General features: G+C 44.6%; 1 protein-coding gene across 2 annotated transcripts in view; it reads right to left on the reverse strand.

Annotated features, from left to right (window-relative positions):
• The window catches only part of NEK10 (NIMA related kinase 10), a 163,793-nt gene that overhangs the window by 64,804 nt on the left and 83,113 nt on the right, over positions 1-15,876 (reverse strand). For both annotated transcript variants that reach the window (XM_087712881.1, XM_087712882.1), the window contains exon 24: positions 5,924-5,999. In XM_087712881.1, the coding sequence (XP_087569007.1) occupies positions 5,924-5,999 (76 nt within the window). The remainder of the gene's footprint in view (positions 1-5,923; positions 6,000-15,876) is intronic.

Raw genomic sequence — 15,876 nt, forward strand, 5'->3', positions numbered from 1 at the left:
AAGAGAAGGTGAAGAAGGGCATGCTCTTTTTCCTCCCTATTCCAAAACGGGGCATGCAGAATCAGCCTACGACCGAGGCAGCAAAGGCGCAGAGGCTTGCTGGGAACAGGAGATGGATCCGGCCAGGAGGAATGCACACCCCATTTTTGCAATCAGGGAGGAAAAAGAGCGTTTCAGGTGACAGGCAGTTCCAAGCTGTGGGGATTGCAGCACAGCCTGGAACCACCCGCTGCCTGAAACACTTTTTTTCTTCCCTGGTTGGAAAAATGGGATGTGCATTTCTCCTGGCAAAATCTGTCTCCCGGGCCAAGAACAGAAGCTGACCTCTCTCAACCTGGGTTGTCTGGAGAAGTGGGAGGCCAAGCGGCAAGCCACCTCAGAGAGGGTTACCCCTCAGAGAGGGTTCGCAACTTGGGAGTCCTCCTAGATCCACAGCTATCGTTTGATCACCACCTGACGGCTGTGACTAGGGGGGCATTCGCCCAGGTTCGCCTGGTGCGCCAGTTGCGACCCTACCTGAACCGGGAGGCACTCACAACAGTCACTCGGGCCCTTGTGACCTCTAGGCTGGAATACTGCAACGTGCTCTACATGGGGCTGCCCTTGAAGAGCATCCGGCGACTTCAGCTAGTACAGAATGCGGCCGCGCGAGCGATTGTGGGTGCACCTCGGTTCACCCACATAACACCTATCCTCCGCGAGCTGCGCTGGCTACCTGTCGATCTCCGGGTGCGCTTCAAGGTGCTATTAGTCACCCATAAAGCCCTGCATGGTAGTGGATCTGGATACTTGAGAGACCGCCTCCTGCCAATCACCTCCCTGCGACCAATTAGATCACACAGATTGGGCCTCCTCCGTATTCCATCGGCCAGCCAGTGCCGGCTGGCAACTACAAGGAGGAGGGCCTTCTCAGTAGTAGCCCCGACCCTTTGGAACGAACTCCCCGTGGAGATTCGTACCCTCACCACCGTCTTGGCCTTCCGCACAGCCCTTAAGAACTGGCTAGCCCGTCAGGCCTGGGGACAAGGATAGTTACCCCTCCCGAATGATGAATGTATGTTGCTTATTACTTTTATTATATGTGTCTATGTCATTGTTTGTATTTCCCCTCCCTGATTTTATGTGAGCCGCCCTGAGTCCCCTCAGGGAAAAGGGCGGCCTACAAATGTTAATAAAATCAAAATCAAATCAAAATTAAACCTTGCTTTACGCTTGCTGCATAGCGTCCACTTCACCTGCCCCTTTTCCAGACAACCCAGGTAGCTACATTCAGAGTATAAGACGCACCCAGATTTCCCCCCTCTTTTCTTATATTCTAAAAAATACGGTAATCAGATGTCCCTTCCATTTTGGGGAGCTTCAGTGGCTGTGACTAGTTTTCATTCATTGGTTCTAAAATGCTGGATTAATACGTTTCTCCACTTAGAACTTTAATTTAACATTTAACATTTAATTTAAATATTTAAACATTTAACATTTAAAAATTTTACAACTGCTTTGTAAAACTGTAGCAAACAGTCTAGATAATGAATGAAATATTAATTCATTTTTGTACCATGTCAGCAGCTGGTTAATCTTATATTAATCCAAAGGCTAAACGGAACTAGAAATGGTTAGCATTTGGATGGTAGACCAGCAGTGGCTGGAAATAGCCTGGGAAGATGTAAAAGCATTCCAGAAGAAGGGAAAGGCAATCATTTCTATTTCATTGTCAAGGAAATAACATGAACTCAACAGAATTTGATTTGATTCAAATGTATAAAAGGAACTTATTCCTAAAAGTCAACACTATCTGTTTTTATTGTTCACTCATATATCTAATCAAGAAGAAAAATAACAGTACCTTGGTTACAATAGCTACTGTCTAGCTTAACATTTTCAAAAATGTATGCCTTTTATATTTAAATAGATTAATATATAAATTTCTATAATAAGTAATTAATGTTGATAATTTGGAAAAGGTAAGATTTGCATTCCCAAAGCAATGCACTAAATTCTTTTTTATTTAACATTTGATTAAAAAAAATAAGAAAATGAAAGCAAATTTGGTGTAGTAATTAAAATATTGGCCTAGAAACCAGGACAATGTGAATTCTAGCCCTGCCTTAGGTTAAAAAACAGGTAGACCACTTAGGCCAGTCATTCCTTCTCAATTTAACTCAACTAAAACAGTTGTTTTAAATACAGTTAATTAATCTACTGGTTAGTCTCAAAACTGAAACTTCAAAGTCAGCTTCAAAAGAAACTCTAAATAGCACTCATTATGATTAGTTTGAATTTATTACTATTTCAGCTACAGAATGAGAAAGGGCACAGAACAAGAAGTAAATTTATTTATTTATTTTATTTTTTAAATCCCACTTCATTATTTTAATAAATACAAGGCAGTGAATATATCTAATACATCTTTTTCCTCCTATTTTGTTCAGAACAATCCTATGATATGGATTGACTTAAGAGTGAGTTATTGGCTAAATACATTACTATGCATTTCAATCTGTGACCCATCAAATTTAGTCCTGGAGCCCTCTTTTTTCATTCCCACGAGTTCTGCAAGTACCATCATATTTCAACATCAAAGCATCAAAAATTACATAGGAAAAAATGTGAACTATTTTTTAATAAAATATAACAAATAGTTGAGTTAACCCTCTGACAAAATAAATTATCCCTAATGATAGAAAATATAAGTTCTCAAATTATAAAATAATATAATATTATAATAGCTCTAGATGAGGTTATCATGTCACTTCCTACCCACTGTAAAAAGGATGCTTCCTTATTTAGACCTTGCATGGATAGTTCCTTACATTTTCATTGAGAACACTGAGGTCAAGATTAAATATAATTGCTTGTAAACACATTGCTGATCACTGTTTCCTTATTAGTGTTAAACAACATTTAAAAACAACTTATATGTATAATATGTGTGTGTGTGTGTGATCTAAACAGTACAAAAATAAAAGCAATGTATTAAAAATATTAATTGTAATTAATGTGTAAAGAAGGTCAACATTGAAACTTGGTGAATCATATAGAAGTCAATACATACAGCATGCAAGACTGCAAAGATGTTCTATTTTTAGTCATCACCAGGATCAGTCACAGGAATTTGGGTGATCATATTTTTTTCACACGTCCTTATGACATTGTTTTCATCTCCCACCCCTCAGCTGAGACAGCTTAAATATATTTTTAACTGTTCCAGATTTAAAATGTTTTCCTTCCTTTCCCGATTTCCTCTTGCTTTACTTGTGATCTAGTATTTGGCAGACGATGACCAGAAGGCTATACCTTTCCCCTAGGAACTCTTAGAGATTTAAGTTCTGCACGTGCACACCAGCTTTCATGAGAACAGGTATCTGATTTGAGTATAATAACTGAAGTAGTTTGTAAGTATCATGAAAAGGAAATTTATTGATAGGAATATGTTATAGGAAGAGACAAAACCTAGCCCCTAGTTAATTGCATCCTTCCATAAAAAATACTCCCAAGAATATGTACTATGTCAATATGCCTATACCAGCCTTGAACATTGTCTGTATTTTCAAAAACATTACAGGGTTACATACAGAACCCTAAACCATTCTGAAAAACTAAAAGGTGAACAAAATGTTTTGTCTTGAAATTTGGCCAATCCACCAGAAGAAATGATAAAAGGTAGCTTGGCCAATACTTTGGTATAATGGTTAAGTCATCATGAGCTACTCTACCTTAGGCATGAAAGCTGGCTGTGGTGGGACTTTGGCCAGGCATTCTCTCAGTCCAACCTACCTCACAGGATTATTGTTGTGTAGAAAGTAGGAAGAGAAAGTAATATTAGGTATGCTTGCCACCTTGAATTATTTATAACAAATATTAAAGTCAGGATATATATATAAACTTAGGCTAGAGGTACAGCTGTGTGAAAAAATCCTACATGCTTTACAGTTTACAGTTTATGACATTTTTATATAGGCCATTGATTTTATGATATTTTATGCTAACTGCTATGCAAATATTGTTATATTTAAATAAATACTGGTGATTTTTAAGTGAAAACATAAGCTTTTTGCAATTTGGTGCTGTTTAGATGGGGATTGTGAATTTTCTTGCATGCTTACAATGCATGTTTACAATGAGTATGAAAACATTAACTGATGCATACCCAGTGGAATACATGTTACAATTACTAAGGCCGATGCTAGTGTTTTATTAACATTTTTATTGTTTGTGGCCCTGAAAAGGACCATTAGTAACATGGTTACTAATATGAAATTGGCCAGCCCTTATTGCTTATCACCAGGCGGCATCGCTTCAGCATAGACTGTATAAACCTTTGCAAGTGATTTTTGGTGACAATGTGGTGCCAGGCTGCAACAATGGATTCAGTCAGCTCCTGCTTGGTCTTTGGATGCTTCTTGCTTAGTTCGTAACCAATCTTGGCCCATAAGTTCTCAATTGGATTCCAATCCGGGCTCTGAGCTGGCCAATCCAGGAGTCAAACACCATGCTTCTTCATCCACTGCTGGACGGACGTGGCTCAATGACAAGGAGTATTGTCATCCTGGAAGTAAAAGTCCTTCCCTACAAGTTGCTGAGCTGAAGGAATCATGGTATTTTCCAGGACTCCAACATACTGCTTGGAATTCATGATTCCCTGCACGACTTGTATCCAACCAATACCAGAAGCAGCAATACAGCCTCAGATCATCAAGTGCAATGGATGCTTCACAGATAGATTCAGGCAGTACGACCTAAATTCTTCAGCTGGAAATCTTCTGACATACTTATTGCACTGATTCCCAGTCAAGTAGAAATTGCTCTCGTCACTGAAGATGACCTTGGCACACTGTTCATTGGTCCACTTGAGATACTTCTTGGCCCACGCAAATCAATGAGAGTGGTGTCTTGTCTGTGAGCAAAGGTTTACTTCGAGCCCTGCAGTCTTTGAGCCCTCTGGCAAGCACTCTGTGCTTGTGCACACTTTTACATCACGTTTCACCCCAAATTCTAGCAATCTGAGGTGAGATGAGCTTCCTTTCAACCATTGAAATGTGTTGCATTTCTTGCCATTTTGTTGACTTTCTTGGTCTTCCACAGCGGAGCCTGTCATCAACTGAACCAGTTATTTGGTATTTTTCAACCACCCTTCTCATTGTGGTGCGATGGCATTTCATTCTCTTGGCTATTTCTGTACAGGAGTTCATGAAGCACAATGATGCGATACCACTGCTCAGTACTGGTGAAAGCAAAGGCCTTCATCCTTGCCCGCAGCCAGAGCTAAATTAAATTTCTCGATGCTTTTCACGCCTATTTATAGTCAGAGAGTATGACAACAGTGATTGGCTCATAGATTTAGCCTCTGTGCATTTTGATTGGTCAGCCAAAGCTCGCTGCTAATTGGCTACTTTCGATCCTAACATTCTTGAAAATTCAAGTTGTGTGTGTTTTAGCACATAAACTCACTCAAAACCTTAAAAAGACTTTAGTTATATTAATAAAAATTATGCATCTCAATCTGACTACAGAAATTTTTATCAAAGTGCTAATTTTGCGTGGTTTTTATGAGTGAAAAGTTGATTAAACATGTAAATACAGCTTAAAACTGAAAACATGAAGGACTTTTCATACAGCTGTATTTCGTAAAAAGAGGTGTCCACCAGACCAGCCATTTTGTGATGTCTATAACTCTCTCAAACTTCCAAATGTTTCCTTGCCCTAAGACAAAACAGTTTAGCAACATATGAACTTTATACTAATTCTATTTAATTCTAGCTAATTCTCATGAGCAGCAGAAATAGGTCAAGATTCAACCTCAAAAGCTACCAGCAAGCACAAGCATAACCATTTTGTCTGCTACTCATCATCTCTTAGTACATTCACAAGAATTAATTACACTTTAGAAAAAATACTTCCAAACTCTAACCTAATATTTTCTTACCAGGAATACAGAATAGTTCCAACAACTGAAGTGAGTTTGCTGTTCTCCTGTTTTTGCTTTGCAAGACCAAAGTCAGCTGGAAATATAGAAGAAAAGCAAATTATGTTTATTATAGGTTCGCTGTTAATACGTTCATTTAGAACAATATTTTTCTCTGTCCTTTTATACCACTAGCCCTTGATTCATTCTATTTGCTCATCTTCTACATTTGCCTTTGAAATGAATTTCAATCAGATGTAACAATTTTGAGGCAGTTGCCTGCCACAATTCTAATTTACAGTGCCATTCATTCTGATACCCTGTGCCAGCAGCAAGGAAATGAAACACTGTTTAAATAAATATAAAAATCCATTTATTAAGATAAAACTGAACAAAAGCCAAACCAAAAACATACAAGCAAAATAAATACCCCCCCCCAAAAAAAACCCTATATCAGCTAGCAATCTTGGCAATCCTGTAATTTAAGAACAGTAATTTCTTTTTTATTATTATTATTATTATTATTATTTTGTTACATAAACAACACATACCCACAACAGTGGGGGGGGGGAGTCAAAACAAAAAAGAACAAAAAACAAAACAGAGAAAAAAGAAGACACAACAAGTATATGTTATAAAAAAGTTTTTGTGCATCTCTTCCATTAATTCATATTACTTCAAATATCTTAACTCAACTGTTTACCATATTAACATCATCATACCTCCACTTTTAGTTGACTACAGTTGTTTAAACATCCTTCATCCTTAACTATACCAAAAATTTAATCCATAACCACATGCTGGCATTTCATTTACTTGTTTATAAAAAGGACGTTGGTCTTACCTGAACGTCTATTTTCTGAGGGGAGAAGGGAATGGTCACATGTGGGTTTTATCACAGCCTGATTCGTCCAAGACTGAGAGGAAATCTATAAATACCGGTGCCTGTCCACTGCTAGCCCAGATTCTCGAACATGAACGGTACAACTGAAACGACAAAAAAAAAAAAAAAAAACAACACAACAAACCCCGGGAACGCCCGGGCCCTCCCCTTGGCCCCAAATGACAGAACTCAGGGCGGGTCATGACCATTCCCTCCTCCCCTCAGAAAATAGACGTTCAGGTAAGACCAACGTCCTTTTTCCAGAGTGGGAGGAGGGAATGGTCATATGTGGGACATACCCAAGCTAAGGTCCCAGGGAGGGAAACGAGAACATTAGGGCCCAAGGGGAGCCTCAGCTGCCACCCCCTGCAGAACCCTACGACCGAAGGACGCGTCCGCAGACGCGAAGGCATCCAGACGATAGTGCCGGATGAAAGAAGTCGGAGAAGCCCAGGTGGCCGCACGGCAGATGTCCTCAAACGGGGCCCTCGTGGCCCACGCCGCCGTAGTTGCGGCGCTCCTGGTAGAGTGTGCCGTGATTCCCGATGGGGCCGGACGCCCCGAAGCCACATAGGCCTCCGAAATGGCCTGACGCAGCCAACGGCCAATGGTAGCCGAAGACACTCTTGAACCCAGAGACCCGGGCTGGAAGGAGACGAACAAGGCCTCCGATTTACAGATGTCCCTGGTCCGCCGGAGGTAGATCCGCAGAGCACGGCGGACATCCAACCGATGCCAGAGACGTTCCCTGTCATTGGCCGGGCCCGGGCAAAAGTCGGGCAGGACGATCTCCTGGGCCCTGTGGAAGGGAGTATTCACCTTCGGGACGAAGGCTGGGTCAAGACGAAGGACCACCCTGTCCTGGTGAAAATGACAAAGGTCGTCCCTGGAGGACAGGGCGCCCAGCTCAGAGATACGCCGGGCGGAAGTGATCGCCACCAGGAAAACCACCTTCAGTGACAAGAAGCGCAAGTGCACAGAACGGAGAGGCTCAAACGGGGCCCCCATCAAAGCCCTGAGGACCAGGGGAAAATCCCACGTGGGAAACCTGTGAACGGGGGGAGGCCTAAGATTCGCCGCCCCTTTAAGGAACAGCTTGACCAGAGGTAGCTGGGAAAGGGAAGAAGACCCCTCCCCCCCAAGACTGAAGACAGAGCCGCCACCTGGCGACACAAGGTGTTCTGCGAAAGCCCGTCCTCAAGACCTTTTTGAAGGAAATCCAAGACGTTGGGAATGGTGGCTCTGTCGGGAGAGATGCCCCTGGAGGAGCACCAGCAGACGAAGGCCGCCCAGGTGGAGTTATAAATGCGGGTTGTCGAGGGCCGCCGGGCCACCTCGATGGTGTGAATGACCTCGGAAGAGAGATGAGCCCCCCTCAGAAGCCGCCGTTCAAGAGCCACGCGGTCAGCTGGAGCCACTGAGGCTCCGGGTGAATCAGAGCCCCCTGTCGCAAGACCACTTCCCCCTGCGGAATCCTCCACGGGGGAACCACCGAAAGCTGTACCAGGTTCGCGAACCAGGGCCTCCTGGGCCAAAACGGGGCCACCAGAATGACCAAGGTCCCTTCCGCCACCACCTTCCTGACGGTCCCCGGGATGAATGGAATGGGAGGGAAGGCATAGAGAAGGCCCGGGGGCCACCGGCTCCTGAGGGCATCTGTGCCCTCTGCCGAGCTGGACTGGAAGCGGGTGAAGAACCGCGGGAGCTGGGAGTTCTCGGGGGACGCAAACAGGTCCACCTGAGGGGACCCGAACCGTTGACAAATTTTCCGGAACAGCGACGGGTGGAGTTGCCACTCGCCATTGTCCAGGGTCGCCCGACTGAGCCAGTCCGCTTGGATGTTGGAGAGCCCCGAGATGTGCTCTGACACCAGGGACTGCAGGTGATTCTCCGCCCAGGACCCCAACCTCAGAGCCTCCAGCCAGAGTGCCCTCGAGTGGGTCCCGCCTTGGCGATTGATATGCGCCTTGGTGGCCACATTGTCCGTCAGGAGGAGAACATGACGCCCCTCCACCGAGGAGCGGAAGTGACGCAGAGCCAGTCGTGCAGCCTTCAACTCCAGCCAATTGATGTAGTGGCGGAGGTCCGTGGCCGTCCACCTCCCTGCGCCATCAGGGAGCCTACCAGAGCCCCCCACCCAAACAGACTCGCGTCCGTGGTGATGGTCACCCTGTCCAGCTCCCAGCAGCAGCACCCCCGCTGAATGGCCGGGGAAAGCCACCACGCCAGGGAGGTGCCGACTCCCATCGGGAGGCGGAGAATCCGAAGAGAATTGCTCAGGCGTCCTCTCTGAAAGGGGATGAGTTCCCATTGAAGGGGCCGAAGATGAAGCCTGGCCCACAGGACAATCCCGATGCAAGAGACCATCTTGCCCAACAACTGTGACAGAGAGAGGATGGAAGTGGACCGCCTTGCGCGAACGCTCTCCGCCAGGCGATGGAGGCCTACCTGTCGCTCCTGAGACAGACGCACCACCCCCAACCTGGAATCTATGACTGTCCCCAGATGCAGGATGCGAGTGGAGGGGGTAAGATGACTCTTGGCGAAGTTCACCGAGAACCCCAGGTTCTGAAGGCTCCGAATGGTGAGCTGCAGATCTGAGACGGCCTGAGAAAGGGACCCCGCCTGAACCAAGACATCGTCTAGATAACATTGGAGACGAACCGGCACTGACCGCAGATGAGCCGCCAGAGCAGCGAGGACCTTCGTGAAGGTCCGCGGGGCCAAGGCCAGGCCAAAGGGGAGAGCCCTGTACTGGTAGTGGCGGGACCCGTGAGAGAACCTCAAGAACCTGCGATGAGCGGGCAGTATGGGAATGTGAAGATAGGCCTCCGTGAGGTCCACGGAGGCCAGGAAATCTCCCTTTCTGATACCCTGAAGGATAGATTTGAGGGATGACATTTTGAACCGCCTGTACACCAGGAACCTGTTCAGGCGTTTGAGGTCTAGAATTGCTCTCCAGCCCCCCGTGCTCTTCGGGACCACAAAGAGATTGGAGTAGTGGCCCAGGCCCCGTTCCCCTGCGAGAACCGCCTCCACCACTTGAATTTCGAGGAGGTGGGTGATCGCCTGAACCATCAGGCAGCGGCGCTCCCGACTCCAGGACGGAGGGAACGACCGGAAGAGGTTTGGAGGAGTGGAGAGAAATTCTAACCTGAGCCCGTGACGAACCGTGGCTTGGACCCAGGAGTCCGACGTGATTTCGTCCCACCGGTCCCCATAGAGGGAGAGGCGGCCGTCAATGGGACGACCCGGGTTCGAGTCACTTCCCTCTGCAGAAGGGACGGCCGCCTCCTCCATGAAAGGGCCGCCGAGACTGGCCCTGGAAGTGATTCCTGTCTTGAAAGGATTGCCCGGAGAATTGTCTGTCAGAAGAGAAGGAAGAGAAGCGCTGGTTATAGCCATAACTAGGAGCCCTATACCATTGCCTACGGAAAGGACGTGACTTAGTCTCGACCTTCTTAGCCGTGGAGGGAAGGACCTTCTTTTTGTCCTTATCCTCCACCAGAATGGGAGTAAGGGCCTCCCCGAAAAGATTGGGCCCTTTAAATGGAGCAGCCGCCAAATCCCATTTTGCCTTGTTGTCCATCTGCCAGTGGCACAACCATAGAAGCCTACGGGAGGTGACAGAAGTGGCCAAGGCACTAGAGGCAAACTTGACCATAACTAAGGTCGCATCAGCCGAGAACTGACAAGCTGCCAAGATCTTGACCAGATCTTGATGGATCCGGTCTTCCTGGATGGGGATGCACCCCTGAAGCTTCTTAAGCCACATGACAGTGGCCCGGTTAAAATAAGAAGCCGAGGCCGCGGACTTAATAGCCCAAGCTGTGGCGTTAAAGTTCTTCCGCAAGGTAAGCTCAGCGCGCTTATCCTCCGGCTTCATCTTGTCCGCCGCATCGCCCGAAACTACTGGGGAGGAGGAAACCAGGGCAGCCACAGGGGTGTCAATGGTTGGCAGTTGAATGGCCTGAGCAAAGGTCTGCTCAACGTTGTAATGCTTATGGTCAGTACTGCCAGGAGTTGAAAAATTGGAGGGACGAGCCCACTGGTCCGTCAGCATCTCCAGAAACAAAGGAGGGGCAGGGATCTCCTCCTTGTTGGTGGCCGTGGCAGAAAACATGACCATATCGGGATCCCTAGGGGGGGGCACTGAAGGATCCCCGGTTCCAACCTTGGTGGTCTGCCTCGCCTTATCCAAGAGAATTTTAAACATGGCGGGCACAAAGAGGACCTTGGAAGAAGGCTCCTCAGAAACGGTGGTATTCTCATCATCTGAGAAGCCCATCTCCTGGGGAAACTCCCCCCCCCAAGAACGAAGCCTCACTGACCATGGAAGGAGAAGAGGCCCGATACTGAACCCTGCCTAGCCCCCCATGTCTAGAAGAAAGGGAGCCCTTGTCCCACTGGGCAATGCCCCAAGTGATGGCTGCAGAAATAAGCCTTTTAATCCCTTCAGGGAGATTACCCAGATCCTCCACATCTCCATAAACAGAAGCAGGGCCCTGAGGAGCCAACCTTTGGGAGGCACAGGGGCCCCTGGACGTACCCTCCAGGGGATCATCTATCGGGGATGGAGAACGCCCCTTCCTGGAGTAGGCCCGAGACCTACCAGGGGAGCTAGAAGAAGATGCCGGGCTAAATCCCCTAAGGGAAGACCTTCCGGACGTAGGCCCAAGAGGAGACCTGGATCTGTCCCTGGGAGAAGGTCTGGTAGACTGGGCCTGCCTCTCTGCCCTGGCAAAGGTCTTCTCCAGCGCCCTATGACGCCTGGCCTCCTCCCTAGTGGAGGACCTAGAAGGGCGCCTAGAGGTTAGGGATCTCTGAGGAGGAGTCCCCCCCACCTCCTGATCCAAGGCCTCATCACTCCCCACTGGGCCTGCCCCTTGGCCCTGGGGAATCTCCGCTCCCTCGTCCATTCCCCACTCACGTGTCCAACGAAGGGAGCAGGAACCAGGCCTCAAGGTCCCACCGGAAAACCAGGGCCTGAAAGCCTGTGGGGAGATCGAGGCTCAAGGCCTCGCGCTAGGCCGCACAAGCACGCCGAGGAAGCCGGGCCTTGCGCACGTGGCAGTCACTAAAATGGCCGCCGGAACTCCGTGCGCGGGAGAAAAGGTTGCAAGCAATCTCCATCAGCCCAGCCAGTCTTCTAGAGCCGGCGCCGTGCTAAATAGAGACGGGGAGAGCCACACGGCACCCACGCACGCTCTCCTCACCCTCGCTCTGTCCCCACGGCAATATACAGCGAGCCCGCGGCGCGGCAGCTGCCCGGAGCGATCAGCTGTGAAGCGGGCGGCTCGCGCGCTCCACGAGGCTCCGAAGTCGCTTCTGCCGCCGCTGCTACAAACCGAGCTGCTTCTAAGCAGCCGAAACGGAGCTGGCACCCCCGCACTCCCGGGGATCGGGCTGAGGCTCCTGGCCTGCGGGGGGGGGGGAGAGTAACGCCCCACGGGGCCCTCCCCCAGCCGCCAGAGGCAGAGATCTGTCCCTTGGGGCCGGAGCGGTACAATTTGGAGTTTGGGAGAATTTTAAAGTGCCCAATTAGCCAAATAGAACCAGATTGCAAAGAATTCTACTAAAAATAAAGAATCCTACCTACACAAACTACTCTAACAGCACTTGGACCAGACTGAGAGAGAATCTGGGCTAGCAGTGGACAGGCACCAGTATTTATAGATTTCCTCTCAGTCTTGGACCAATCAGGCTGTGATAAAACCCACATGTGACCATTCCCTCCTCCCTCTCTAGAAAATCCTCCATTAACATCAAATCCTCATATCCTGTTTTAGCTAAACATCCATAATATTTAATACTAAAAATTTCATCCTCCATGTATATAATTTATTATCATTCTCCTTTATTTAATTATATCGTATATCATAGCATTTTCCGCATATTAGTTAAGATTTAACTGTATATAGTTTTATTTTATTTTTTATAATAATTATTATTGTTATTGATAATCTTTATATATAGTCCAAAGATATTTCTAACCTTCCCTTCTCATATCCAATTATTATTTTCATAGCAACTCAACATTATATACATTACTATCATTATCAATTATTATTCAACTATATCTATTACAAATGAATTTAACTAGGTTTAGCTAGTTTTAAATTATACTCTTCCATCTATCAGCCTGTGTCTCTCCAGTAACAGAACCGCCTTAAATCTGTTGCCATTCGTGGGTCCAGTTCTCCAAACATCTTTATGAGCAAGTCCATACAAAGAAATCTTTGCACCTTTTTGCTTATGGTGCCTCTCATATAATGCTGCCGCCCTCCTTTTATTTCCTTTATCAGCTTGTCTTTAATTCTCAGTGGTGGTATCAAAAGTTTTGCAGATGATATTTCATAAAGTATAAATTCTTTAATGCTTCTCACTCGTCCTGTGCCCTGTCTTTCGAAGTAAATCTTCTGTGTGGCTGTTCCCCCTTCAGACATTCCATCTTTTTCTCCCTCAGAGGTAAACCAGTTGCCCTGAATATCAGCAAATTGAGAATCTTTATCTCTGACATCCTTAGTTTGTATTTGAAAAACATTCTCGATTTTTCCCTCGTATTTTGTTGCTAAAAACACCAAATAATCCAATTTTCTCTCAATTCTAGCCTGGGTGGCAGATAATTTCTGTAGCGCTGAAAAAATCATTTGAATAGACACTTGAATAGACGCCATGTTTATACGCAGTTAGTATTTTTTCTTGAGAGCTCTGAGGTATATGCAGGCTCGGAGCTGTGCAATCTTATCAGATCTTAGACTGATACAGCCAAGCAATAAAAGTGTCAAGTTGTAAACAACCAAATTATAGTGAATTGGTTTACAGCCCGCTTGCAGAGGATCAGAGGAGATGTTGGAGTAATCTATCCTTTGTCCGTGTGAATAACATTTAAAACATTTAAAAAGTAGAATAACCACCGTCCAAAAACCAATACAAAGATCAAAATCGCCGCTAGATTCTTCTGTTGTTTAATTTAAATTAGCTTGAATTTTTAGGCGGACTGTTTATCTCTGAGTAATAAAATAATCTTACCAGTTGAAAACACTTTCGTCATTCTTTGGGGCTGCCTGCAGTTTCAATTAGCCTTATGGCTAATCCGGAAGTCACTGGCAAAGGAGGTTATTTTCCAGTTCCCCAGAGACTTTGCGAACGTCTCTGGGACCACTGGGTCTCCTCCTATCTTTCACTGTCTCTCCGGGACAGCTTGGGCCCAAAAAGGGACCGTCCAAATGCTTCGAAATAGAGGATTTCCAGGAGTAGCCTGAAAGTCCGTCTTCTCACTGCTAAGCCCCGCCTTCTTCCTAGAACAGTAATTTCTTGAAGCCAAATGCAATAGTAAAATAACAAGAGTAATCTTTTTAAAAGTCCCTTAAAATATTTTAATTGCCTGGGCTGTTATGTTTCAATTCTTTTCTCAAGTATTATATTATCTCTGTCAAGATCTTCGTTCTTCCTGTGGAATTTACTTTGAAATATTGGCTTTAATAGTTTTGAAAAGCAGTGAGACAAGATTGTTATGTTCATCAGCTTTGGCCTTTATACAATCAGTTGAACATTGTGTTGCTTTTGTAAATACAGACATAGAATTACCAATTACTTACTCTTTAGCCAGAATAGTATGATTTAACTATGTAAAAATATAGGAATGGTATCATTAAAAAACCCCAAGTATTGTTTAAAGGTAAACTAGCTCTGTAACACAGCATATCTTAAGATGAAAATGGATATATCATTTCTATATATAGTGTCAGAATAAATTACTTTATCTCTTAAGCGATCTAATAATGGACTAATAACAGAGCACTTTATTTTTTACAAATCCCTGTGGTGGTGTAAATGACGACAGAATGATATTTTTGTCTGTTATCTTCATTAGTTGTTATTGTACTGGACAATTCCCCTCTTAGCTGGTCTACATATATTTCTAGTGGGCATAGAAGGTGAAATACAAATTCTTTGGAATCTCACTGCCTGTAAAATATACTTCTGCCTAATTTCTCACTTGCCTTCTTTTGTAATTTTCTTAACCACATAAAGAATGTCCGAACTTAGCAGAAGGCAGGATCTGTTGTAGGAACAACTCCAAGCTCAATGCTCTCTCCAGGCTTAGAGGGGAAATCAAAAGAACAGAATAGGCCCTGAAATGTCATTCTGGACTCCATAAATTAAGACTAAAATTCTAGGTAGCCTTTAGAAATAAGCAACATGATCAATCTTACAAGAAAGAAAAATGTCTGAGAAAAGTGATAAAATATCCAATGTTAAAAATAAATTAAAATACCATTTGACATAGCTAATATTAAGCACTGCTTCATGTTCTCCAAATGATGCCAAAGCTCTCAAAGGAGACTTATATTTAATGCTATTAATTAACCCAAACTCTAAACTTATAGGTGTCATTTTAGACCGAGCAATGTTTAGTGACAGACTTATTCAGATTTTAAATGACAAGCCCAAGTCCAGAAGTCATATTTTTGTTGTTTTTAATGATAATCAAGACGGCAGAAGAACGATATTACCTTGAGAAATGGCTGTCAGAAATTACAGCTTCACATTAATCATCATAACAGGCATAGTTCAGTTAATATTTAACATATGGCAAAATTTGAATTCAATTAACATTGCTATTCTATTTGTGATTATGCCTTTTGTAACCTTGTCTAACTACTTTCACAATTAATATTAACCAGCAAAACCATTTGTACTATTGATAATAGTTCTTGTTGTTTCTCAAATCTCAGTATTCAATATTAAACATATTTTTAAAGAAAGAGAAAGGATGAGAGATGAAAAAAACTCAGAATGTAAATCAGCTATGAGTTTTTCAAAGAGGTCACTTTATAAAACAAATGCCTATTATTTCTCAATGCAAATTTAATGTATTAATTGAATAACTATAGGCAAAACTTCATGCCTATAATCTTTCTGACTAGTCTTTATCTGCACTCATAATGTGATTTTATTACAATTTCTTGGGTTAGAAAAGCTGAATCAAAAGTTATATATCACTTTGCCTTGGCTGCTCCGATGAGAAATGGACACAGCTATTAAGTGGTTTTTTTTTAAATTGGAATCAATAAAGAAATTGTTA

The sequence above is a fragment of the Thamnophis sirtalis genome, unplaced genomic scaffold (genome assembly GCF_051295495.1).
Source record: "Thamnophis sirtalis isolate CommonGarterSnake01/CBP01778 unplaced genomic scaffold, rThaSir2_p1.2 scaffold_4, whole genome shotgun sequence".
Lineage (NCBI taxonomy): Eukaryota > Metazoa > Chordata > Lepidosauria > Squamata > Natricidae > Thamnophis > Thamnophis sirtalis.